This window comes from Temnothorax nylanderi, unplaced genomic scaffold, assembly GCF_030848795.1.
Source record: "Temnothorax nylanderi isolate EJ_2023f unplaced genomic scaffold, tnyl_v1.0 TNYL_tig0094_pilon, whole genome shotgun sequence".
NCBI lineage: Eukaryota > Metazoa > Arthropoda > Insecta > Hymenoptera > Formicidae > Temnothorax > Temnothorax nylanderi.
In genome coordinates, this window is record NW_027249156.1 from 466,543 (window position 1) to 491,184 (window position 24,642).

Genomic DNA, 24,642 nt, shown 5'->3' on the forward strand with positions numbered 1-24,642 from the left:
GATTTTTTAGATATTTAGAACATTCTAGACTCAAAAATTGTCTGCAGGTTTTGCATAATATTGATGATAATTCGAGATTCTCGTCATACACATCATTATACATATATTTAAAATGATTTGATATGTCAGGAGGGTCAGGAGTCTGTCACAGTCAAATAATTTGGAATTTTTTTATCTAGATCAATCGAATTTGACGTCGTGCGTCAGACGCGCGGATCTGGACGGGTCATCCGCGAGTCACCCCCGGAACGAAGATGGGGACTGGGGGGACTGGGGAGACGGGGGAGTCGGGGGCCACCCTATGCTATCACACTTTTCCGGTGACGGCGGTGACGCTGTCGGTAGTGCCGGTGGCGTATCGTCCTCAGGTTCTCTCCGCGCAAGCTCCGTTCCTCAGGAGGGCTATTGATCCACGCCGACGCGACGATCGGACGGTAGCACGGTAGGTAGAGTGCCACGGACGTCGGGCCGTACGCCGCCCGTAAATAATCGTTCGGTGTGCCGTGGCGAACGGATTTAAGACGCGGATAAAGGCATAATCCTTTTCAGCATTCAGGGGTAGCGCAGCGTGTGCCCGAAGATGGTCGGCGGAGTGACCGAAGGTGGACCTCTCATTCGACCTGTCGAGCCCGGTGAGTGCCGACGACGGCGACGTTCCCACCTGACCTCCTTCCGGAACCACCCGTCCGCCGCTGCCGCCTCCGCCTCCGCCGCCGTCGCCGTGCTCGTGGCGTTGCCGATACGATATCTTCCTACCTGCCTTTCATCATCGCGGAATCATTACTGCAAGCGCGACCGATTCATCATCCACCGCGCACCGCGTTCGCGATAACGACGAAATCCTCCCAATGGTGTCTGGAATAGAGTGGGCCGACAGCTGTTAGCCCTTGCCATGTCATCTCGCTCGCAACTGCATTAGATCGTCAGTTCCCTTGGGGAAACTGTTTCCCAATGCGTGAAATTCAATTTCACGTGTTGCATCTCGCTTATATCTCTTCGCGGACGTGATCATCGTTGGAATATGGCTTTGATGCACAATTCCGCCGTGAAGAGCGCTGAAAAATTTAGAGGCGTTACGCGTCAATATAGCCCGGGCCCCAACTAGTCCGACCACGGGACACGGGACCACGATTAAATCCATAGGAATCCATATCGGAATAATAAAGGCGCATAAAGAAAGCGCTGTCACGCGACATGTTTGGGGGGCTTAACTCTGCAACAATTGATCATTTTACTTTACGTTTCGCATGTTTACATTTCGCATCATCGAGAAGATACGTAAGGTATAGAGAGAAGTCCTAATTGCTCTCTAAACACATCGTATTATCCCTCGTTGTCCCCGTGTCGCGTTACACGATGCCGCGCTGCTCGCAATAATATAAAATAGACGCGCAATTACAACAAAATCGAAATCGAAAGGTACACATGCGTACGATCCCAGTGATCCCAGAGTCGCTTGTTCCGCGCACGCGCGGCGAATTTGGTTTCAATACAATACTCGGAGACAAAAAAAACAGACAGTATATGATCCGTCGTTAAATTTGACAATCCGATCGGTCTAATCACTGCGTACGATTTTAGTCTCGACGGCGACGTTGGTGACACTATGCATCGGTGCCGCTTTCCTGTTATGCGCCGTCGCGATGACCTGGTGGCTCTGCCGACGGCGTCGCGAGCACACCAAGTTAAGCTCCGACAAGTCCCTGGCGTTTAGACCGCCACATCGGAAGCCGACGGCGGTTAAAAGTCCCGGCAGCACGAGCCACTATTTAAAGAAGAGCCCATCGCCGACGGGGCCAGCTAAGAGCCCGCCTGGTTCCGGTGGACAAACTCCCAGCCCGACGGGGTCACAGTCCTCAAACCCGGCGTCTCAGCCCAGAACACCGCAAAGCGCAGGTAATATAACGTAATAAAAGTCACCCCGCGCGCCGCGCCGTCTCTTCATGAGACACAATTATCTCTGATTACAATTTACATTTATTATTGTATTAATATACTTTGCAGGTACGCCGGTACAGACGCCGGTCGAGGTCGCTGTGAATATAGAGAACGAGCGCGACAAGGCCGAGCTAGAGAACAACGAGAAGGTCGAGCGTGACAAGAGCCAAACAGCTGAAAACGACAAGGATAATCTGGGCCAGCTAGTGTTTAAACTGCGGTATCGAAGCGAGCAGAATGCGCTCGCGGTCACCGTGGTGAAATGCAAAGGGCTGCCAGCCAGAGGTCAGCAGAACGCCACTAGTGATCCTTATGTGAAGCTGCAGTTGTTACCTGACAAACAGCATCATGTGAAAACCAGAGTCCTCAGAAATACCAGGGACCCAGTGTACGATGAAGATTTCACGTTCTTTGGCATATCGCAGAGTCAGCTTCAGGTAAATGACCTGTATTTAATTATTCAAATTATTTCTCCAAATTCTCAATTAAAATTATTGTAAACAATCTTTCTTTAAGAGGAGAATGATCTAGTTGAAAATTATGATTCCAGAAAATCAGCTTACACTTCATCGTGCTGAGTTTTGACAGATACTCGCGTGACGATATCATTGGAGAATTGACATGTGCATTATCATCAGTGCCTGGTTTAGAGGACGCGGACAATCAGGAAATATCTCTCTGTCGAAAAATATACCCCAGGAGCTTAAAGGTAAATATCTTGTATGTGTTCTGAAGATAAAAATTCATTTATAATTATCTAAAGAATACGTATATAAAAATATATCATTGTTACATTTTTTATTAAGAATAGAACTTCTCATATAATAATTCTTAATATAAAATAATTGTAATTTTTGCCATTAAATATTCGTTATTTTTAGTTTTTAATTATTTAAATAGATTTGATATTTTTGTCGATGAAAAATCGACTATAAAATTTTTAGTGAAAAGGATATCCAAGAAAGATAAAACACATTATCTATAAATAAATATTATAGAAAAAATCTAGAAATATGAATAATATTTCTTCTGCTCTCTTATTTCTTTTTAGATACAGTCACAAGGGAGAGGAGAATTGCTGGTCTCTCTTTGTTGGCAACCTGTTACCAGCCGGCTGACGGTGGTAGTATTAAAAGCACGAAACCTACCCAAGATGGATGTGACTGGGCTCGCTGACCCGTATGTGAAAATCTATCTTCTGTACAACCAACAACGTATCGCTAAAAAGAAAACGCACGTAAAGAAACGTACGCTCAGTCCGGTATTTAATGAGTCCTTCGTCTTCGACATACCTAACGGTGCAGATGGACTCAACAATGTCAGCCTTGAGTTCATGTTACTGGACTGGGATAGAGTCACGAAAAACGAGGTAAATTATATATATATATATATATATATATACATATATATACTTTAATTATCCAAAACGCAATATTTTATTTACTCCATTATTGTTTGGAATTTGGATCAATGTACGTTTTACGCAAATCAACTTCTCTATCAAGTCATATTTATAGACTGTCCCAAAATTGGAAAATGTATACCTTTCGCAGTAGATTCTTTTAAATTTAAATTATATTTTAAAGTTAGTTTAATACTAAAGATACAGTGTTAATAATTAGAAAATAATATCTCGATATTTTTTATAAGAAAAACTATTTCGGGATTGGCTAACAAATCTGTAGTTAGAAAAATATCCGATAATGTTGGGAAACTCTAGCTAATTCTCTGTGTATGTGCGTCTATGCATGCACGCGTAGAATTGGCTGGAATGCTCAAGATGCACATACATGTGTACATACATATAACTAAAGTAAATATATACGTCTCATTTCTTTAAATTTACTGAATTGCAAAAATAAATTGAATAATTTTGAAAGAATTTATGTAAACTTATTTAAATTTGTTGTGTTTCTTAAAACGAAATGTTTATCGAAATAAACTACTTTTATCAGCGATTAGCAATCGTGATAAATGAATCAATCGTAACACAATGTAATAATTTAGGTAATCGGCCGGCTAGAGTTTGGTGGACCAAAATGTCAAGGTTCCGCTGTAAACCATTGGAAAGAGGTATGCAGCTCACCGCGACGACAAATCGCCGATTGGCATAAACTGCGGGAGTAACCGGTCTCTGGCCCCTACGTATCAGCCCGAGTTCTCGATCTCCGATTTCTCCGGATTCCCATATCCTCCTCCATTGTAAAACCGATTCGATCCTTGAAGCCCTACGAGGTAGGGCATCTGTTTTGTAAACCTAATAGTCGATGTGTATTAGGCTTGAAACGAACGGTTCCACCCGTGATCGTTGTCATCATAAAAGACTTGAATTTATAAACATTCGTAAATTCCTTATTTACGATTCACACAAGCGGTGGGAACTCGTGATATCTTTTTAATCTTAAGATAAGCGCAATTTTAATCATGTTGCTTTGTCCGGGCCTATCAGATCAATTTCCTATAATTTATTTATGTATAATGAAATTTTTGTCCTGGAAATGGAAAATTATTTGTTAATGGATGTGATTATATAGATTGTCGCGGAACATGGTGACACGCGATTACGGGACAGCTTACAGGATGCTTTACGAGATATAAACGTATATAGACTTTAAGAATCCCGACCAGTTGATGACGAGTCAAAGGGGTGTCGGTGTGTGCAAAGCGACCTACCAATCACTAAATACTGCATATAGATAAAAATGAAGCAAATATTCTTATCTCCTAGAGTGAATTGGACGGAATGCACTGGTACACTGATGCGTTGGAAGTAATCTCACACAAAGTGACATAAAAGCATACGTATAAAGTATTATTGACTCACAATCAGTCAGACTCACTAAACAGTTCAACAAACAAAAATTCTTTTTTGAAGCTAATTTGCTATTTCACATTCGATTGCTGCTTAGCAATTCCACGACTGTTATCTCTGCTGAACGTAGCTTACGCACTTTGATGAATTTTACATACTACTAACCGAATTCATTAGTTGGTGCGAAGAGAAAAGGAGGGAGAAAAATAGAAAGTAAGAGAGAGAAAAAGAATTTGCTTTATTTTATTTATATGATTCGCCATATTCGCTCGATCGCAGGACGCATGTATCGTACATCAAAGGCGTACATTTTTACGCAGCGACATAACTCTCCGGAGAGAGTAATAACAAAAGTTTGTAAAACTAGAAAAAAATTAAGATAAATCTCTGAATCTTTAACTTTTATTAATCCATACAGATGTCTGTGTAAAAGTCGCGACAGAGAAAGAGAGAGAGAGAGAGAGAGAGAGAGAGAGAGAGAGAGAGAGAGAGAGAGAGAGAGAGAGAAAGAGAGAGAGAGAAGGAAATATATTCACTTTATATTAAAATCTTTTTTTTTCTTTGAATCGTTAATATCGTGGGCTTTCAAACATCGCTCATCCGCATCTAATAACAGTTATACTGTAAATTTCGCAATAAAATATTGAAATTACGATAAACCGACGAGTCTGTTTCGTTAATGCGAACTGCGAGCGAGCATGCGATATGCATCATTATTTCGAAGAGATTTGGCGAAGCTTGAAATGCTCGTGTCTTCATCGAATCTGTCTAGCACTAAATACGGCTGATCATAGATTTCCTTTCACATCGTGTGTAATATACTGTCGCAGTAAGACCTACAGTAATATATTTCAAGTTCCGTGCGTCTTTCGTCTTTCTAGTCTCAATGAAGCAAAGATAAACGAGTGACTGTGCGTACTATCGCAACAAGACTTAGAAAATTATAGAATCAAGTAAATCCGAAATTGCAATGTATCGGCGAATATACCGAAAGCAACCTTAAATCGTTTTATTCGCGATCGCCTTTCTATTCTCGCGATTAAGCGCTGATAAACGAACTATTATTGTTGCTTTTAAGAGTAGCTGGACTACGAATAGTCCCGGTCCGCATCGCGAATGTATATATGTAACTGACGAGAAAACGCGAACTGGTGAATTTATTTGACTCTTGCGTAATCGATAAGGGAAAATTTTATGTATGTTGTATGTATCTGTTACGAAAGCAATAAGATTGATTTTTTTTACTGCAACAACATTACAATACCGGACATCAAAACCGCAGTCCAATTCGAATTTTATTTTAATTGGGATGTTGCAAACGCGAGACTGTACAATTCGATGTATTTCTTATTCTTAACACTTCTCCTCTCTTCAAATGTTCTTATTTCACATATGAAAAATGAGAATATCGTTTTGACATGTACAATAGCATTTTTATTCTATATATATACGTGCGTCGTTAATTGACGAATCAAGATATTAAAAAAATACGAGTGTTTGGTTGTAATTTCGTCATAAGATTGGCATAATTGGTATAATTAAAGTTTAGAACCGGACTCCACGTTTTTGATATTCGTTGTTGGTACGTGGCGCTTTAAAGGATCAATCTTATCGGTTTTACGACCTCTTGTACGTATCAAAAGTAGAACGGTTGGGATACACACTTTCTGCTCCTCTCAATTCAATTGCACATTGTAACATTAAAGATGATTTTTTATTCTACCGTCAGCATGCTATATAGGTATTATGCTAATTCTTTTGCTAGTGCTAAGCCTGTGGATAACGATTAACGTCCAACTTATAAACATAAAAAGATAGAGTCAGTATTATATGTATTTGCGCAACATGCACACAGCCAATATTGATTGAATCTATCTTTTTATATTTGTAATCCAAAAATAGATGCTCGTAAATCGCAAGACAGCGTGATATTCGTTAGCGAACGTGAAAGTCAATAATCAGCAATGCATAATTAATGAATGCTTATTTTCTTATTACAATTCATCATTCCACAGTGCGAAATTTGCCCAATCTAAAGAACATTTTGTTTAATTGAATGTAAATATAGACATAACATATGTTGTATGTAATTATTAATGTAATTGTTTTATTATTATTACATTATCGTTATTGTATAGTTCTGATTTTTGGCTTCTTTTTATAAATATAAGATATAAGGAACTCACAATATATTCTTTTTTTCTCATGACACCTATATATGAATAGGCAGTCTCAACTCTGCAATTTATTTATTTCTTTCGTGATAATCTTCATGTTTACGCATGCAAAAACTTAAAGTAAGAGAGTGATAAACTTTCTCTTGAACATTTCTAAAACACAAATATCAAATTTAAAATGAAATTTTAATTTGCGATAATGTGTTCCTATTAACGTCATGTTATCTCAAAAGGATAATTGGTTTTAGTTGGGGATAATTCCGTTTAAAATAATAAAATTTGTTATATTGCAGAAAACAAATTTGTGCGTTTTCTATTTTCAAGATTTTCCATGTAAATATGTACGTTTCAGATATTGAATTGTAAATTGCAAAACAATATAAAAACGGAGAGAGAGAGAGAGAGAGTGTGTGTGTGTGTGTGTGTGTGTTGCATGTGTGCGTGCGTGCGTGTGTATACAAAATCTTTCTATAATTAGACAGCATATTTTTATCCTCGAAGTTCGGACACACTGCACTCTAGCTATGTTCCATCATACTTCCTTTATCGTTGTGAGGGATAGAAGAAGTGAAAGAAGGCGAGTCTATGACAGAAACGTTTCCAGATATCGCGATCGAAAGTATACAATGACGAGAAAGTCGCAATATATCACATAATGAGACTCAAGAGATACACCGAATAAGTTTTATGTACATTTTAACATAACGAACACGACACAACGTTGTCCTACACATGATTCCACTAACAATAAGAAACAAATGGTATTACATGACAGAGAATTTTAGGATTTATTTAATTGCTATACAATTATAAATACAACGTACATATATATATATATATATATATATATATATATATATATATATATATATATACACACACATAAGAAACAAATATAATAAGTAGTACGTAGCGGTACATAATATATGTATATCCGTTTATCATTTTCTTGGACCGTGAAGGCGATCGAATACGAATGATTTTTCGTGCGAAGTCATTCTGTGAGGACGAGAGAATACCGATACATCAGACTATCTCGATATCGATAGTCCAGACTAATAGATCACGGATGAAAAGGCGTATTTATAGTTATTATTCGAATCTCATTTCAAGATCGTATCAGATGGGATATTCAGAATGGAGTTTTATATTTTAAGACGCGGGCGGTTCAATTCACTTCTAATCAATATTTTGATTGGAAATTAATTGAAATTGTGCTTAGCTAAGAAGTGAAACGATTATTCATTTAAAATTTCATTTGAAATTTAAAATATTGATTAAAGCAGCATTATGCGCGAAAATAATCAAGTTTTTCAAAATTTAATCAATGTTATGAGGAATTTTTCTTTTTCTATATTAATTAACATGTTAGCTCGATTCATTTCTAGTGTATTATTGGCATGTTGCATGGACATGTCATTATTTCGATTTTGAAAAAGGCTATTTTTAAACAAGCACATAACATTGCTTTAATTAATATTTTGTACCTCAAATAAGGTTTCACGAGTAATCATTCTGCTTCTCAACTGAGATTTTAAGGCTGTGTGGTCAATAAAACATTAAAGTAAGCATCTCAATTAATGATTATTCCAAATCGTCATAATTATCCTGCTTAAAAAAAAAAGAATAAGTGATTTCAAAGTTATAACAGTGGTGGAATAATGATAAAGAAATTTCGATATAAAGTTCGCTTAAGTCAGACTTTCTATCATAGCGCATTAATAAATTTCTCCTAAAATTATATATATATAGACGGTATATACATAAAGAACAATTATCGTAAAATAGAAAAATAACTCTTTATTCATATTAGTATCAGAAAGATCACGTGGCTCACATACAAAAATGCTTTATCAGGAATGAGCGAAATACGTCAGGCACATAATCGGTTTCGCAGATTTTAAGTAAATAAAGTTAGTAAAGCTCAAATGCGTAACATCTACCTTCACCGATCTCCGCATTTACATTGATCATATCTATCAATACGATTTTTTTTACATATCGTACGACTTAATTCTTTGGATAAATATATAAGTTATATATGTTACACATATATATTGATATATACAGAAAAATATATAACGTGTTACACCGTTATAAATATAAATATTTGTACATCACCACTTAATGCGACAGCATATATAAAGATAATTGCATTTACAAGGACTGCATCCTTATTTGTTCGTCTTTCTAACAAATGCGCTAATTACACAGATTATTTTGCAAATAAGTAAATTAGAATAATCGCTCGCCAGTAAGCTTTAGCTTTGCAATTTGTAATCCTCAATTATGGCTAATTGCCTACGCATTTACATGGCAATTATTATTAAACAACACGATGGTTGAATATATCAATCCAAATATGATTTTTACTATATGAAACAGCATAAAAAATGTTACATATATTCTACGTAAGTTACAGATTCTTATTGCTATTATAAAAAACAATTAAAAGTCAGAAGAATAATTCTATAACAAAATGATTATATTTATGGTTACTATTAATTTTCTTAAACATTAATTTGTTATCGGATTATTATCGAATGGAAAAAAAACCATATATATGGATATATGTGCTTACACCATCAAACATACATACATTAATAATGGCAGAGCCAGATTGTCCACTTGATTTGTGCGTGCCTCGATCAACGATATTGATGCAGCCGCCAAGAGGCTTCTCAGCAGTAGTTGGTAATTATCCATAAAACCTGGCAAAATATAAATAATCTAAAATAAGCAAAACAATTTCATAAAAAAAAAGGCGTTGGAAAGGAAGATATAAGAATCGAAATCTACCACAGCATGTTAGCGTGAGTATTACGCAAACTTGGCAAAATATGCATGCGACGGTGCCTTCGATAGTTTTTTCCGTGTCGAGCCACTTGTGTAAACCCCATCTGTTACCGACAAAGCTTGCAGCAGTGTCACCGATCCCTACCGTTAGCACGCCACTGAGTAATACCACTAGTGTCAAATTATTAGTTGGCATCCAAAGAGGTAACGATAAACCACACAACAGATATATAGGTGTTAATGAAAGCAAACAATCCTTTTCGTCGGCAAATGCAATAAATCCTTGCTGTAAAATCTCTCCTAAAGGCGGGACTTTTAAAAGTCTGATTACCTGAAAATAATTAACGATTATTATATCAAGCACATAGAAAATAAATAAAAGTTACATTAGACCATTAACAGACTTGTATAACAATAGAAAGTAATAATTGTAAGTACCTCAAGAGCAACAAATAGTATCAACATCACACCACTGGCAAGATACAATAGCAAAGGATCGTATATCATGCCAGGAATATATACAAATGTGGCTAACACATGAAAATTTTTTCTAGTTGAACTTGTAGCTTGGGATTTTGATGATATCTGATAGATTAGGATAAGAATACTTAGCAGAAGACATATTCCCCAATACATGAATATTGCAATCTGCAACATACAAGAATAAAATACGACCGATAATTAAAAAATACTTATTTGTAATCTATATCCTATCTCCTATCTATGATTCATCCAGTTTAAAAGTAGCGTAAATTACAACGAACCATTATATCGTTACTTACCCTTTCACGATTGCCAAGAGCAAAAGAAACTATCCATACTATTGGATTTTGATCAAGAATAACGTAAAGTAACGGAAGAGTTGCGAAACACAAAAGACTGATTATCGTTAAATAAAAGTATTTTGTGCTGCGGAGGATAGGAAAGTATCCACATAGGAAGCATATCGCGACTACATACAATATCGCAACCTGTAACATATGATGTATCAAGGAAAAGGTAAGCGACATCGTAACAATTAATTTTTGCATTTTATTACCTGCAACAAAACTGTGCTTATGTCACTGTCATGAATTGGAGGTAAATGATATCGCAAAGGTAAATTGGTAACAGCCGACATCAAAAACAGGATAAAACTATGCGTAACCACCGTTGCCTCTCCAATTGTAAAGCAAGATGGAAAAACTGACATTAGTTGCAGAACGCCCCATGTGCCCAAACTTCCGACGGTCAAGCCCCATGTGACACTTGTCAATAGTCCTGTTCTTATTTAATTAATATAAAAATATAATAAGAACTAGAGTATTACTATGCCATATATATCACTATTCAGCTCTACGTATCAACATGCATCTATCATTTATATGTATTCAACAGGTTTTCTCTATCTAATGAAAAAATAATTTGCGGATTGATATACCTTTGTTAGCAGCAAGTAGAAACAGCACAGATGTTATAATCGCTGGTACAAAGTATACGGCATGAAAATCTTTCGCTACAGTCTGTTTCATTGAAAGCCGTGCATAAAGGCATAGGGAACAGAGAACAAGACCGAAGCCTGTGGTTCCTACAAAGAGGCATATTTCGGAGTAACTGCTCTCTTCTCTCAATATTGTAACTGCGGCACTCAGCCCGACTAAAACACCTAGCCATAATCCACTGCTCGCGTTTGGCCTACAAATGATAAATCCATAATATTTAAATCCAGCCTTGCTTAGAGCAACTTTGACCAAATTCTGATCAACACTTATCAAGCAAGTGTACTATCTTGTTACAAATGTCTTATTGGCTTATTGTCATTGTCAGTTTATAAAATTATAAGGCAATGTAATTGTTGCTGAAGCTATGCCAACGAGACAAACATAATTTCAATGACGCTCGCTGTAATTTTACAATAAAACGTAATATAACCGCGATGAAAATCTCGTGGCAAGGTTAACTCGCTCTTGGGTTGAAGAACGAGTGTGTCGGTGACGTACCGGTGCTGTATGCCGTTGCGTTTGACATTTCGCAATACATTTTCCTCGAGCTGAGTATACTGCGCGACCAACAACTCCATTCTTTCTCTCGGCTAGAAGAGATCGCTTCTCATAGCACTAGCGTGACGCCACCCACCATCAACGCACTTTTATGTTGTGCGCTTTCGGTTTCAGGATTCAGGTTTCGGTCCCTTATTTACGGCTTGGCTTTCACTTGACCAATTCACCTCGAACGTCGAACGTTGAACTTGGAACGCGAAAAAGGTCGCGTCGCGATTAACAGTGCCGCTCGGCGCTCATCTACACACGTGTCCGTTTAAAATTGGAAAAAACAGTTTGTCGAATGGGAAAATCTCGATAATTTTGGCGGCATGATGATACGAGAATGATTCATGGACGTACTTATTTTAAAAACTGCAGATGACAGCAAGAATCGACAAATATCGGTATCGCTGCCCAATTGCAAGTTATTATTAGAGAAATAGAGCAATCTAAAGATATTAAAACATACAAATTTAAGATCACGCAGTTTATTTAATGTTATTTGTAATTCGGCATATAGCACAGAATTAACCAAAAGTTAGGTTAGATTCAGGTTTAGGTTAAATTAATTTGCATAAATTAAGTGAGTCAAGTAAAATTTAATTTTTAATTTAGAATGCAAGAATATTACTCATAAAAATAAAAATGTAAAAGATAACGTTGGGGGGGGGGAATACATATATATTGTATATGAAATATCATATATATATATATATATATATATATATACGAACGAAATAGGATCGTTTATTAAATGAATATGTACTATGTAGGATAAAAAACACTCACGTACCTCAAAAAATAGAAAATTCAAGAAAACCATTGAATGTTTTGTTGAGGATAATGTAAATGTATTGCTACACTGCTCTTACAACATTTTACTCATTTAATTTTTATATTTATATGCTTATATATTATAACTAACATTTATATCTTCCTATTCGATATATAAAATATCCCAAATTACATTCAAATAAATTAAAAGACATTATTTTTATAATTATAACTTTTCTGATTTTCTGATTGCAGTAATATTGTAACATTGAATTATATTATCTTTTCGTTGTATATTAAAACGAATAAAATTCTGTATGCCACAACTTAAGTGTGTTCTATAATGTATTGACAGTATTAAAAATCTACAACATATGTAGAATAAACTATAGATTTTAAATACATTTTTTGATACACACTTTATCATATGGACATCATAACCCAATACGATCATAATGTGAAGAATTAAAAGTCTTAAAGATATTTTAAAAGTTACTTATATGTTTGTGGCTCTTGCAATCTTTTTTCATCAACTACGACAAGTACACAAGTTTATATAATTCACGTATATACTCGGATATAATAATGTAACTTGAAATATAGAGCTATTTACGTTGTACCTATTTTAAATATCTTGTAACAAAGAATATAGCTAAATAAGTATATTCAGGCTCTGTGACGTTTAGCAAACGCTATCAAGCCATTAGTCGACGAATCATGCGTTGTAACATTTTCTGCGCTAGCCAGTTCTGGTTCAATGGCTTTAGCTAGCTGTTTTCCCAACTCCACGCTATATATGAAAACGTTATTATTTTTTTCTTTTTTTTAGATAGAATTGTACTAAAGAATTTTCTATATAGAAACTTTATGTTTCATGCAGAAATATAATTTTTTTTTCTTACCCCCATTGATCATATGAATTGATATCCCAAATAATGCCTTGTACAAAGATTTTATGTTCATACATGGCTGAAAAAATAGAGTTGTAAAAATTCACAACAATTATCACATAAAAATATATAGTCATATTTTAAGTATAATATATAGATTAATGTCCAATTAATTATATGATGCAATCAGCAAAGAAATGATTCATGAAAAAATAAGTAAGTGGAATAAAATGTTTTCGATTTGTTGCATAACTTTCAAGAAAAGTTTCAGATATGAAAACAGTATTATGTATCGATTTGCTTATAAGTTGACACTTATTTTTTTACAAAGAATATTTATATCACCATGATTTGCCATATACTTTACACACAATATATCATCATGTATAAGAGATATTTACCAATCAAAGCACCAAGAATAAAAGGTGTTAATTTCTTTACTACAATGCTGTTTGTAGGTCTGTTTCCTTCAAACAACTTATGTGGTAGTAATAAGTCCACTTGTTCAGCGCTCAACCCTGATTTTTGCAACTCTGCTCGAGCTTCTTTTTCATTCTTGCCTTTCATTAAAGCTTCAGTTTGCGCAAAGAAGTTAGCAAGTAAAATCGTGTGATGTGGAACAATCTGCAATAAATAAAACTGTATAATAGCAGACAAGTCTACTGGATACGGTAATATAGCTTATATCGAAAATATTATTTACCTGATTTTGAGATTGAACAGGAATTATAAAATCTGCTGGTACAAGTCTTGTACCTTGATGCAACAACTGATAGAATGCATGTTGTCCATTAGTGCCTGGTTCTCCCCACACAATCGGCCCTTACAAAAATAATAGATTTTTATTAATCAAGAATCTATATATTCTGTATATTGTAGAACATACCAGTGGAATAATTTACACTTCTCCCAGAATGAGTAATGTATTTTCCATTACTTTCCATATCGCCTTGCTGAAAGTAAGCTGCAAATCTGTGTAGATATTGATCATATGGTAATAATGCATGTGTTTCAGCCTTATAAAAGTTATGATACCATATGCCAAGTAAAGCCAATATGACAGGAGCCTAAAAAGATTAAGATAGATCATTAATTTAGTTCATGACTCGAGTAATTTAAATCTAGCGTAAAGAAATGTCTAATTAAAGATCGAAATAAAGTTTTAGATATGTATCCATTGATATGTCTTTCGGCTAATTCCTATAATTTTTTATATTCAATATACTTACATTTTGCTCTAAAGGTGCTGTGCAAAAGTGTTGATCCATAAAGTGAGCTCCACTTAAAAGCTTTTCAAAATTATCAAAACCAATTGACAAGCAAATTGATAAGCCAATAGCTGACCACAATGAGTAACGCCCACCAACCCAATCCCAGAAACCAAACATGTTTTTAACGTCAATGCCAAATTCTTTAACCTTTTGCTCATTAGTAGATAATGCTACAAAATGGCGGGCTACTGCAGCTTCCTGAAGAATTTTGTATCATTGTATTAGAAAAGAAATGATACATATCAAATAGAACATGATATATAATTTTTTTAACATAATCAGTACGCTAGAACTCGTGCGCTTACATCTTTTAACGTTTTCAAAAGCCACAGCTTGGCGGTAGTTGCATTCGTTATAGTTTCCTGTGTTGTAAATGTCTTGGAAGCTATTATGAACAAAGTTGTTTCGGGATTTAACTTCTTAAGAGTTTCAGCTATATGAGTGCCGTCTATATTACTAACAAAGTGAACTCTAGGTCCAATGCTGTATGCTTTTAAAGCTTCGGTCACCATAAGTGGACCCTATTGGAATATAAATAAGTATTAGATCTTAAATTAATATCTAACCGTTACAGGGAGAAAAAAAACTTTTGTCTGAATTACAAGATCAGAGCCACCAATTCCAATATTAACAACATCTTCAATAGGTTTACCAGTGAATCCTTTCCATTGTTTTGTCAATATCTGTAAACAGACATATTTCAAGACATACATATAGAGAAAACGAACGATAAAGTTATCTCTTACCTCATTTGTAAAACTTTTCATATGTTCCAACACTGCATTAACATCAGGCATCACGTCCTTTTCATCCACTAATATTGGTGTATTGCTTCTATTACGCAAGGCAATATGCAAAACTGCTCTATTCTCGGTGAAATTGATCTTTTCACCACTAAACATGGCATTTCTCGCAGCTTCAATTTCCCGTGCACGAGCCTACAAAATTATATAATGAGATAGTATAATGAGATTGAAATGTTTAAAAATATATGAAAATATTTTTACATAAATGAATTCTATATACCAGGTTAAATAATAATCCAAGTACTTGTTCATTAATCTTATTCTTGGAATAATCCAATAAAATCGGTCCATCTTGTGGGGTAGAGAGCTCCAAGCTGTTTTACACAACAAGTATAATTTTTTATATACTTTGCAGAACCAATGCAAAAATGTAGAACCATTTGCGATATTATAATGACACAAAATAATTACCTAGGAGCATGCATTATTTTTTATTTATTAAATGTTTATCAATTACCATTATAAAATTCTATGTATAATAGAAAAACATTCGTCAAATATTTTAAAATAGTTTTTCTCAATCGTCGAATAAGTAACCTTCAAAAGGTCGTCCCAAGGTCACTTAAAGTAGAGACTTACCTAAATTTTTCGAAACGTTTAGAATCCTCCTGAAACATATTATATATGTTGATCTTCGAGCCATTGCTGTCAAAGTATTGTTGCAGCTGTTTCCATGCAGGTTCAGTCAACAAATCCGTCTTGGATTTCATTTTCCAGTTTAAGAAACCCGCGCGTAATAATTCTCAACAGAAAAATCTGTTAACCACTGTTACCAGTGACCGTATCTTTCGCAAAGACGATCTGTCATTGTGGTTAAAATTTCATGTCGTTAGGTGTCGCGGTCGGCAGTCGGCAGTTATTAGGCCCGGTCTACAATGGGTGTTGCAAGTCGTCAGTCGTAAGAATTGACCAATCACAGTCCATTATTCTCCTTGCGGTCGAAGAATAATTAACTGTGATAGGCCAATTCTTACGACTTACGACTTACAACACTCATTGTAGACCGGGCCTAATCATTGCGTGTGTAAACTCTCCTTTATGCTATTGTCTATGCTCCCCGCTTTAAGCGGAGAGCACACACTTCTGCACAACGCATAATGCGTAAGCATAAGAAAATTGATTGGTCCATATACATGTGCATAAGGAAATAGACCAATCAATATTCTTATGCTTATTCATTATGCGTTATGCAAAAGTCTGTGTTTCCCGCTTTACACTAGGTGCTTTCCAGTTAACGACACAAGTCGACACAAGCGTCATTCTATCTTTGTTGCTCACTAGATGTTGAAAAGAGACAGAATGACGCTTGTGTCGACTTAAGGTGAAATTTCATGGGCAGTGATGCTTTTCATCACTGCCCATGAAATTTCACCTTTAAGCGGGGAACACAGGCTTTTGCATAACGCATAATACGTAAGCATAAGAAAACTGATTGGTCCATTTCCTTATGCACATGTGTATGGACCAATCAATTTTCTTATGCTTACGCATTATGCGTTGTGCAGAAGTGTGTGCTCTTGATCGTTTTAAAGGCCATCGCACACAAAATTGCATAGGCTGCATAAGCATAGCATAAGACCGCTGGACCAATGAGCACCTTATGTAAATCAATATGGCGACTTTATGCTGGATGCTCATTGGTTTAGCGGTCTTATGTTACGCTTATGCTAAGCTATGCAATTTTGTGTGCGATGGCCTTAAGTCGCTAAATGAAAAGCACACGCTGTGTATATGTAAACATCTACATATGTATGTAATGTATTTTATCAATTTTTTTTAGTTGCGTACATACTATGCTATTTTCAGTTGTCATAAGAACGAAACTATAAATGCGACTAATAGCGAATTCGGGCGCTTGCACTAGTGTACACTGAGCGCTTTAAGGCTTGTTTACATAATCTATTCTTATATTTAAAGTCATTGAAATACACATTTAAAAACTTTTTAGCCAATAAAACAATCTGTAATATCTATATGGATGCTGTACAAATCATTCTACAGACTAAAAAGTATTTGGGATGATCTCTAAATATAACAATTGATTAAGAACAAGCCTTAGTGCGCACTCAGTGTGCACTAGTGCAAGCGCCCGAATTCGCTATAAAAAAAAAGACAAATCATTTTTTAAAAGGACCCCGCACAAAATTAATAGAAAAATGGCTCCAGTCAAATTGGCTGAAGTTTTAGTATGATGGAGTTCAGACTGTCCTGATCAAAAGTCTCAATGGCTGCAAGTTCAGAAACTGGGCATTTTCTGAATTTTCAGTTATTGAGACTTTTTTTGATCAGAACAGTTTGAACTTCATCGTACTAAAACTTGACTGGGCAATTTGACTGGGGCCACTTTTCCATTGGTTTTGTGCGGGGTCCTTTCTTAATTATGCATAAAATTATTTGCATTAATTCATATTTATTAGCATCGCGTTTAATAATCTAAATATTGTACATACAAAACTCAATTTCTCGTGTCAAAATTCATTTCACTTCTTGTAGTAGAATGGTTTTTTTTCGCGACACAGTATATAGTGTACTCGTTTTCTCTTCCTCCCTCTCCTCTCTCTCTCCTAACGCGCGCGCACGCAAAATTGAATAAGAGGAAATCATTTAGATACACAATGCCTCGGTTAATGTTTAGGTAGAAAATGAGTTAATTTAACATGTATAATGTTACTTGACGGAAATCAACTATGTTTTTTAATCGCTATTTTCAGTCTATTTGTCGTCTTTAATATGCATAAATATACAACCTATACAAATTATACACATATATGTATTTCTCGTGCGACTGATTACAAGCATTTATTTATACAAGTCACTGTTGGAGTATGTGCAAATGTAAGATCAAGCATGTAATTTTAGAGCACTTCCATGCTATCTATGTCCACTCCAATGTCGAGGAAATCGTCGGTATAATCTTGAACCTGTCTCTGTACCAGTGGATGCTCGGAATGATCTGGATCATCCGTTACAGGACTTGGTGGTGGGTTTGATACCGTGCGATCGGAATCTACTGGCATTCTGTCCATGCCTTCGCCACGTCGCAATCTTGCTTCCTCTGCAATTTGTCTCGTCGAGAGTTCCGCTCTGGTTAATAAAGCTGGTAAATCTTTTTCGGATCCATCTGCAATTTCGAGACAAATTATATATTTTTGTTTCAACATTTTTTCGACACGCATAGAAACCTTAATATTTTATTTCAAATAAATATTAGTATAATTTACCTTCAAAGCTTCTCATTAATTCTTGCGTCTTCTGTCGTCCTGAATCGCTGGTTTTCTTTCTTTGTTCACTGCTCTCTTTTTGGTCGTAATAAAATATCTCCCTTATCTTTTCTTGAGGGATATGTTTGTCATTTTTCACTAACCAAAAGTATACTCCACCGGCAGTTCTTCTACGAGATCCATTCATTATAAGCATTCCACCATGTTCTTCAATCTTTTTCGTCTTTTGAAAAAAATCAATAGCTTTCTGCTTACCAATTATATCCACCACTCGTCCTGTTACATATAAAACATATGAAACTTATTGTAAATGCAATGTCTAATATTTATCTAAATGTAAATGGATTTAGCATTTATTACTATGTACAGAAGCCAAAAAGATACATATATAAATATATATATATATCCTTTTTACAATTTGTTGTAATTAACTAATCATATCATAATCGCTGCATAATCAAATTTAAACGAGAATCTTCTAGGTTTCAATAAAGGTTAGATTTGTCATCTCTGGCTGCATTCCGATATTCACTGTCAGTACTGCAAATCTATATTTTACGTCACGTATACTATAGATTTTCAGTACTGAAAGTTGCTGACAGTGAATATCGGAATGCAGCCTCTATTGCAACTTCTGTGGCACAATTTGAAATCAAGTCACTTTCAATTATTTATATTTAGTAAGTACTGTTTTAAATATTTTCTGAAACATGTATTTTCTTACTTATGAGAAGCTCTTTTCTTTCACCGAGTTTATTGGTTATGTCAGTAGCAACATCAGCATCAGTTGAATCCACAGTTGTAGATAAATCTGGTATTATTCTAACCGAGCCTTTTTGACTATCTGAATCCACCTGAAAGGAGTTTCTCCTTTTTCCTAATCTCAATTTTACATCACGTCTATCTGAATTCGTCCTTTTATTAGTTAATCTACGTTCGATGTCCTTTTCTTCGTCAGAACTATTATTATTACAAAGTTCCCTGCCGTTCCCTGCGTATCGTAGAGTAAAATTGTAACTTTCGACACTACGTTCTTGATACAACTTCTTTGTAACGCCACACGACGTTAAGTCTTCGGTCAAAGATTCTTCCTGCATTTGGGTACACCATACTTTGTACTTATCATTCTTGGTTGTTGAATCCTTCCATAAATGCTTATTCTTTTTCAATTTAAGTTTAGGTTTTTTAACATTAGCCTGTATAGAATCTGAGTCCGAATCACTTTCGGAATCTGCAGAATCGTCAGATTCGTCGCTATATCGCATTTTTGTACATATATCTGTGACAGGTGTTTGCTTCACGTGAGGTCTTTGCAAAATTTTATAGGCTCCAAAAACGTCGTTGGGCTATACAAAAAAATAACAATTATGAAAAATACACTCATTAATCCCAAAAAATTTTTCATGTGTAACAATGCTAATAATACATAAGGAAACAATTTAAAGCATATATTATGTAAGCGACAATGCATGATTTGTATTAATCAACAATGTGTGATGCACATTGCAACACAGAGCGATACATTATTTTATTTTTTCAACATCTAACTTAATATCGAATTAGTATGCTTCGATGAATGTTAAAAGTTTATCTAGACACTCGAAGAAATTAGAGTTAAGAATATTTCATCAACACATTGCATTTTACTTTCCTCTATCTTATTTCATATAATCACGGTACATCCCACATTGCAATGTACATCTAGACTACATGATAAAAATAATTACATTAAAATAGAGAAACATCTAAAGAAATGATACAGTACGATTATTTTCAAAACAATAGTTTGGAAAATAACACTGGTTTATTCGATAAATAAATATATATATATATGTGTGCGTGTGTGTGTTTGCACACACACACACACACACACACACACACACACACACGAAATTCATATAGGTTAGACTTATATTAAATAAAAATTTGTCAGCATCTCTCTAACCTCATCATCCACGATTTCACCATCTTCTAGCTCTAATGGCTCCGCTTCCATTCTCTTAAGTAGGAAATATTTATTTCTCTGTCTTTTCTTTATAAATGGAAACAACGTCTTGCAACACACGCACGCGAGCACGCGCATATACACACCCACGCCAAAGCTAATGCCTTATAATTATTATTAAAAAAAAGAAGCCTCGTAATCCTCGAATGTTTAACAATGCATTGTATATACTCTTCTATCTGAAAAAGGAAGAAACCCTCTCGCCTCTCGCGACGAAACCTCGAAATCCTCGAATGTTGTTTATCAATGCATTGTATATATACTTCTTCTATTTGATTTCCATGACAGAATGCAAAATTTTTGTTTCTTATCACCGCAATAGACAGCGTAAGTAAATTTGTACGCCTAGTCCAAACTTCTAAACGCGTAAAATGTAACGAATTCAGCCGCTATACCATTCCACACCATTCAGCGCAGATGCATACTAAAGGCTGCTACACATGAAATTATCTAAGACTATTGGCCGGTATTCATAGTCGGATCTTATTGGCGACGAGAAGATTCGGTGGCGCCCCCGGCTGAATTACTGTAAAGGCCATTGCACGTAACAAAGATTTAGTTTTAATCATAAGGCCGTAAGAAAATAGACCAATCACACTCGATTATTCTTCAAGCGCGAGAAGAATAATCGCCTGTGATTGGTCTATTTTCTTACGGCCTTACGATTACAACTAAAACATTGTTACGTGCAATGGCCTTAAGGGCGGTATTCATAGTCGGATCTTATTTCAAGACCGTCTTAAGTAATGTCTTAAGTTGCTAATACGGTCATTTGATTGGCTGGACGGAGTCTTAAGACTGCTTTTAACCAGACCTAAGGCCATTGCACGTAACAAAATTTTAGTCATAATCGTAAGGCCGTAAGAAAATAGACCAATCACAGTCGATTATTCTCCTTGAGCTCGAAGAATAATCGAGTGTGATTGGTCTATTTTCTTACGGCCTTACGATTATGACTAAAACTTTGTTACGTGCGATGGCCTTTAAGACGATCTTGAATCTTAGATATAAGATCCGACTATGGGTGCGTTCCACTTTTCGCTCACAACGCTCGCGAGCATCATTTCGTCCTTGTTTAACATTTGACGAACAACAAGGATGAAATAATTCCACGAGCGTTGCGAGCGATAAGTGGAACGCACCCAATGAATACCGCCCTAAGTCAAGCCAGCGGCACACGGAGCATGTTTTCCTGCTGGATTGCTTGCAATCTAGTAAATTACTATAATTGCACCACTCATTACTCAGGATTTCTAGTAATTTACTAGATCGCAAGCAATCTAGCAGGAAAACAAGCTCCGTGTGCTGCTGGCTTCAGACACTGTATCATATCTTGAAGACCGTCTTAAGTAATATCTTAAGATGCTAATACAGCTCTGTTGTGATTGGTTAATGACATCTTATGCTGGGTCTACAATGCGAGTCGTGGGTCGCGAGTCGCAAGAAATTGACCAATCACAATCGATTATTATTCTCAAATTCGACTGTGATTGGTCAATTTCTTGCGACTCGCGACCCACGACTCGCATTGTAGACCCAGCATTAAGATTGTACATAGATGGTCTTAAATATAAGAACCGACTGAATACCGGCCTATAAATACCGGCTCTACTGTTCTTAAGGCTGATTTATAGAGGCCGTAATGCTGCGTTCCCACTATACGCGTCGCGCGTCGCGTCACGACGCCGCGTCATGAGTTATCCAATCAAAACGTTTCATTTTATGACGTCATTTCTGACGCGAGATCTTGCCATAAAATAAAACGTTTTGATTGGATAACTCATAACGCGGCGTCGTGACGCGACGCGCGACGCGTATAGTGGGAACGCAGCATAACCGTTGATTTAAGCCGTAATCTTTAAGAAATTGACCAATCACAGTCGAATGTGAGAAGAATAATCGACTGTGATTGGTCAATTTCTTAAAGATTACGGCTTAAATCAACGGTTACGGCCTCTATAAATCAGCCTTTACTTATACCTAGGGTGCATTTGTTTACGCAGGGCTGCGTGCAGAAACATCACCCAAGTGCTAAAAATCCTACAGCATATGTTACGTGCACTATAGATTTTCAGCGCTCGGGTGATGTTTCTGCACGCAGCCCTGCGTAAACGAATGCACCATGCACCCCTATATACCCCTGGTTCCGATATTCACTGCCAGTACTGAAAATCTATAGTTTGCGTCACGTATACTATAGATTTTCAGCACTGCCAGTACACTGCCAGTAAAAAAGGAACACAGCCATACTGTGCTTATAGGCGATTTTTGGCGTGACTCTGGTATAAGCAACCAACGGGTACCAAACTGCACCAGAACCAATAGCAGCCACGGATAGCGACTTTGGTATGGCCTAGTTTACACCGATCTCTTGATACGCGTATCAAATAGTATATTTGAGCTGATTAGCCAATAATCAAACTAATTTACTAGTTATTTACTATTTAATACGCGTATCAAGTGATCGGTGTAAACTAGGCCTATATGTACATACCAAGCCATACCAAACGATCGCCAAAAATCGCCTTACGGTGCGATTTCACGATGACGCTCGACGCTGGATTCGAGCGTCAAATCTGGTCACGTGATAGATTCAGAGGGACGCGAAATATAACCTAACCACTGGATTGGCTGAAATGAGCGTCGAGTGTCAAAGCTAAACACAGTTTAGCTTTTTGACGCTCGAATCCAGCGTCGAGCGTCATCGTGAAATCGCACCTTTATACTGTGATTTCACTGCCCATGAAAACCCACCATTAGAGTGTTTCTTACATTTGATAGGGACTTTTGAAAACCATGAACGATTTCGTGCAGTGGCAGTGGCAATCGCTGATATCGTAACCTTGTTCGATTAACGCGACGATTAACGCGTTATATGTTATTAATAATTCGCCGGGTGTTTTGAAACAATCTCTTGTTAAATTACGTTACTGTGTACCGCGTCACGTGCATCCAGTGTTATCGATATCCTAGTTAGTGTCGTCTTTTTTTCACCGATCTTGTTTTTGTTGTCGTTGCCGACGTCGTCGCCGTCGTCGTCGTCGCCGTCGTCGTCGCCGTCGTCGCCGTCGCCGTCGCCGTCGTCGTCGTCGCCGTCGTCGTCGTCGCCGTCGTCGCCGTCGTCGCCGTCGACGTCGTCGACGTCGTCGCCGTCGCCGTCGTCGCCGTCGTCATCATCGTCATCGTCATTGTCATCATCATCGTTATCATCATCATCATAGTCATCGTCATCATCATCATCCATCATCATCATCATCATCATCCTCACCGTCCTCATTGTTGGAGTATTATTTTGGTTGGAAGAAAGGTTAATTCTGACGATGGGAAACGTTCACACCTGCGGCCCGAACGAAGCTCTCGTTGTATCAGGTAAGGACAGATTTCGTATCTTAAGCGTTTTCTAAAAGTCGATTATTTTTGTTAAATAAAAGTTGCTTTCCATTTACATCAAAACTCAGATAATTCTCACTTGTAACGTCATAACTCAGTTGAATGCACCTTCTTTTTGCATGCTGGCAAGTGAGATTCAACTGAGTTTTTATCCACAATCGAGACCATGTGCTTTATGAATCTAATAGACTCACATTAAAAGTGAGGCTATGAATCTGTATTATTATGCGATAGCTTTGTCACCAAAATAAGCAGGTGACATATCTTACCTGAGTATAAAATACACACATAACTGAGTGACTCGGATCACTTGAGTGTAAATGGAAAGCAACTAAAGATAAGACTATCTTAAAGAATAATGTCAGGTCAGGTCAGGTTCCGGATGCGACTTTTGAGAAGTAACAAGAACTTATCCAGTTTATTTATTATCTCTTCGTATGAGTGTACGCTAGTTGATTATCATGTTACATTATGCTTCGTCGTAGTCAATTTTTTGTTGAATTTTGTAATGCTCCATAAATATTGATTATAGATTTAAAGT

At 36.4% G+C, this 24,642-nt stretch overlaps 5 protein-coding genes and 1 long non-coding RNA gene across 7 annotated transcripts in view; 2 read left to right on the top strand and 4 right to left on the bottom strand.

Moving 5' to 3' along the window:
• Positions 1-289: 289 nt before the first annotated feature.
• On the top strand, positions 290-8,504 carry Syt4 (Synaptotagmin 4). Its single transcript, XM_071711075.1, has 7 exons — positions 290-442; positions 550-632; positions 1,582-1,896; positions 2,005-2,375; positions 2,489-2,647; positions 2,990-3,307; positions 3,946-8,504. Exons 2-7 carry the CDS (start codon positions 581-583, stop codon positions 4,063-4,065), a joined length of 1,335 nt encoding a protein of 444 aa, XP_071567176.1. The 5' UTR covers positions 290-442; positions 550-580; the 3' UTR covers positions 4,066-8,504.
• A 203-nt stretch (positions 8,505-8,707) lies between these two features.
• Positions 8,708-12,246, bottom strand: Dolk (Dolichol kinase). The gene is made up of 7 exons (XM_071711074.1): positions 11,703-12,246; positions 11,144-11,397; positions 10,763-10,983; positions 10,506-10,694; positions 10,162-10,371; positions 9,727-10,054; positions 8,708-9,638 (listed from the first exon to the last, which is right to left on the bottom strand). Exons 1-7 carry the CDS (start codon positions 11,780-11,782, stop codon positions 9,505-9,507), a joined length of 1,416 nt encoding a protein of 471 aa, XP_071567175.1. The 5' UTR covers positions 11,783-12,246; the 3' UTR covers positions 8,708-9,504.
• Positions 12,247-12,571: 325 nt separating this feature from the next.
• Pgi (glucose-6-phosphate isomerase) lies at positions 12,572-16,295 on the bottom strand. Its single transcript, XM_071711073.1, has 11 exons — positions 16,065-16,295; positions 15,706-15,799; positions 15,426-15,617; positions 15,282-15,362; positions 14,985-15,200; positions 14,638-14,877; positions 14,295-14,475; positions 14,112-14,230; positions 13,810-14,032; positions 13,421-13,487; positions 12,572-13,308 (listed from the first exon to the last, which is right to left on the bottom strand). Exons 1-11 carry the CDS (start codon positions 16,193-16,195, stop codon positions 13,185-13,187), a joined length of 1,668 nt encoding a protein of 555 aa, XP_071567174.1. The 5' UTR covers positions 16,196-16,295; the 3' UTR covers positions 12,572-13,184.
• A 1,940-nt stretch (positions 16,296-18,235) lies between these two features.
• Positions 18,236-21,134, bottom strand: Phax (phosphorylated adaptor for RNA export). The gene is made up of 4 exons (XM_071711025.1): positions 20,652-21,134; positions 19,431-20,052; positions 18,707-18,982; positions 18,236-18,606 (listed from the first exon to the last, which is right to left on the bottom strand). The coding sequence occupies exons 1-4, from the start codon at positions 20,787-20,789 to the stop codon at positions 18,341-18,343; spliced, it is 1,302 nt and encodes a 433-aa protein (XP_071567126.1). The 5' UTR covers positions 20,790-21,134; the 3' UTR covers positions 18,236-18,340.
• A 2,370-nt stretch (positions 21,135-23,504) lies between these two features.
• Flo2 (flotillin-2) overlaps positions 23,505-24,642 on the top strand; it is a 75,241-nt gene continuing 74,103 nt past the window's right edge. The window contains exons 1-2 of one of the 2 annotated variants that reach the window (XM_071711021.1): positions 23,505-23,683; positions 24,015-24,080. In XM_071711021.1, the coding sequence (XP_071567122.1) occupies positions 24,032-24,080 (49 nt within the window). In that variant the 5' untranslated portion in view covers positions 23,505-23,683; positions 24,015-24,031. The remainder of the gene's footprint in view (positions 23,684-24,014; positions 24,081-24,642) is intronic. The other variant, XM_071711022.1, reaches the window with a different exon arrangement.
• On the bottom strand, positions 23,854-24,421 carry LOC139775206 (uncharacterized). The gene is made up of 2 exons (XR_011718765.1): positions 24,371-24,421; positions 23,854-24,111 (listed from the first exon to the last, which is right to left on the bottom strand). It is a non-coding gene; the product is annotated as an uncharacterized lncRNA (long non-coding RNA).

Bases quoted from the DNA above. Each gene is read 5' to 3' on its own strand.
- Syt4 (XM_071711075.1), top strand. From the start codon at position 581: ATGGTCGGCGGAGTGACCGAAGGTGGACCTCTCATTCGACCTGTCGAG. The intron at 2,376-2,488 runs GTAAATGACCTG...TTATGATTCCAG, and splicing joins TATCGCAGAGTCAGCTTCAG to AAAATCAGCTTACACTTCAT. The intron at 2,648-2,989 runs GTAAATATCTTG...ATTTCTTTTTAG, and splicing joins TATACCCCAGGAGCTTAAAG to ATACAGTCACAAGGGAGAGG.
- Dolk (XM_071711074.1), bottom strand. From the start codon at position 11,782: ATGGAGTTGTTGGTCGCGCAGTATACTCAGCTCGAGGAAAATGTATTG. The intron at 10,984-11,143 runs GTATATCAATCC...AAATAAGAACAG, and splicing joins TCTACTTGCTGCTAACAAAG to GACTATTGACAAGTGTCACA. The intron at 10,372-10,505 runs GTAAGTAACGAT...TGTATGTTGCAG, and splicing joins CTCTTGGCAATCGTGAAAGG to ATTGCAATATTCATGTATTG.
- Pgi (XM_071711073.1), bottom strand. From the start codon at position 16,195: ATGAAATCCAAGACGGATTTGTTGACTGAACCTGCATGGAAACAGCTG. The intron at 14,476-14,637 runs GTAAGTATATTG...TAATCTTTTTAG, and splicing joins CAGCACCTTTAGAGCAAAAT to GCTCCTGTCATATTGGCTTT. The intron at 14,033-14,111 runs GTAAATAATATT...TATTTATTGCAG, and splicing joins CTGTTCAATCTCAAAATCAG to ATTGTTCCACATCACACGAT.
- Phax (XM_071711025.1), bottom strand. From the start codon at position 20,789: ATGCGCGTGCTCGCGTGCGTGTGTTGCAAGACGTTGTTTCCATTTATA. The intron at 20,053-20,651 runs GTTAGAGAGATG...TTTTTTGTATAG, and splicing joins GTGAAATCGTGGATGATGAG to CCCAACGACGTTTTTGGAGC. The intron at 18,607-18,706 runs GTAAATTATACT...TCGAAATTGCAG, and splicing joins ATTAATGAGAAGCTTTGAAG to ATGGATCCGAAAAAGATTTA.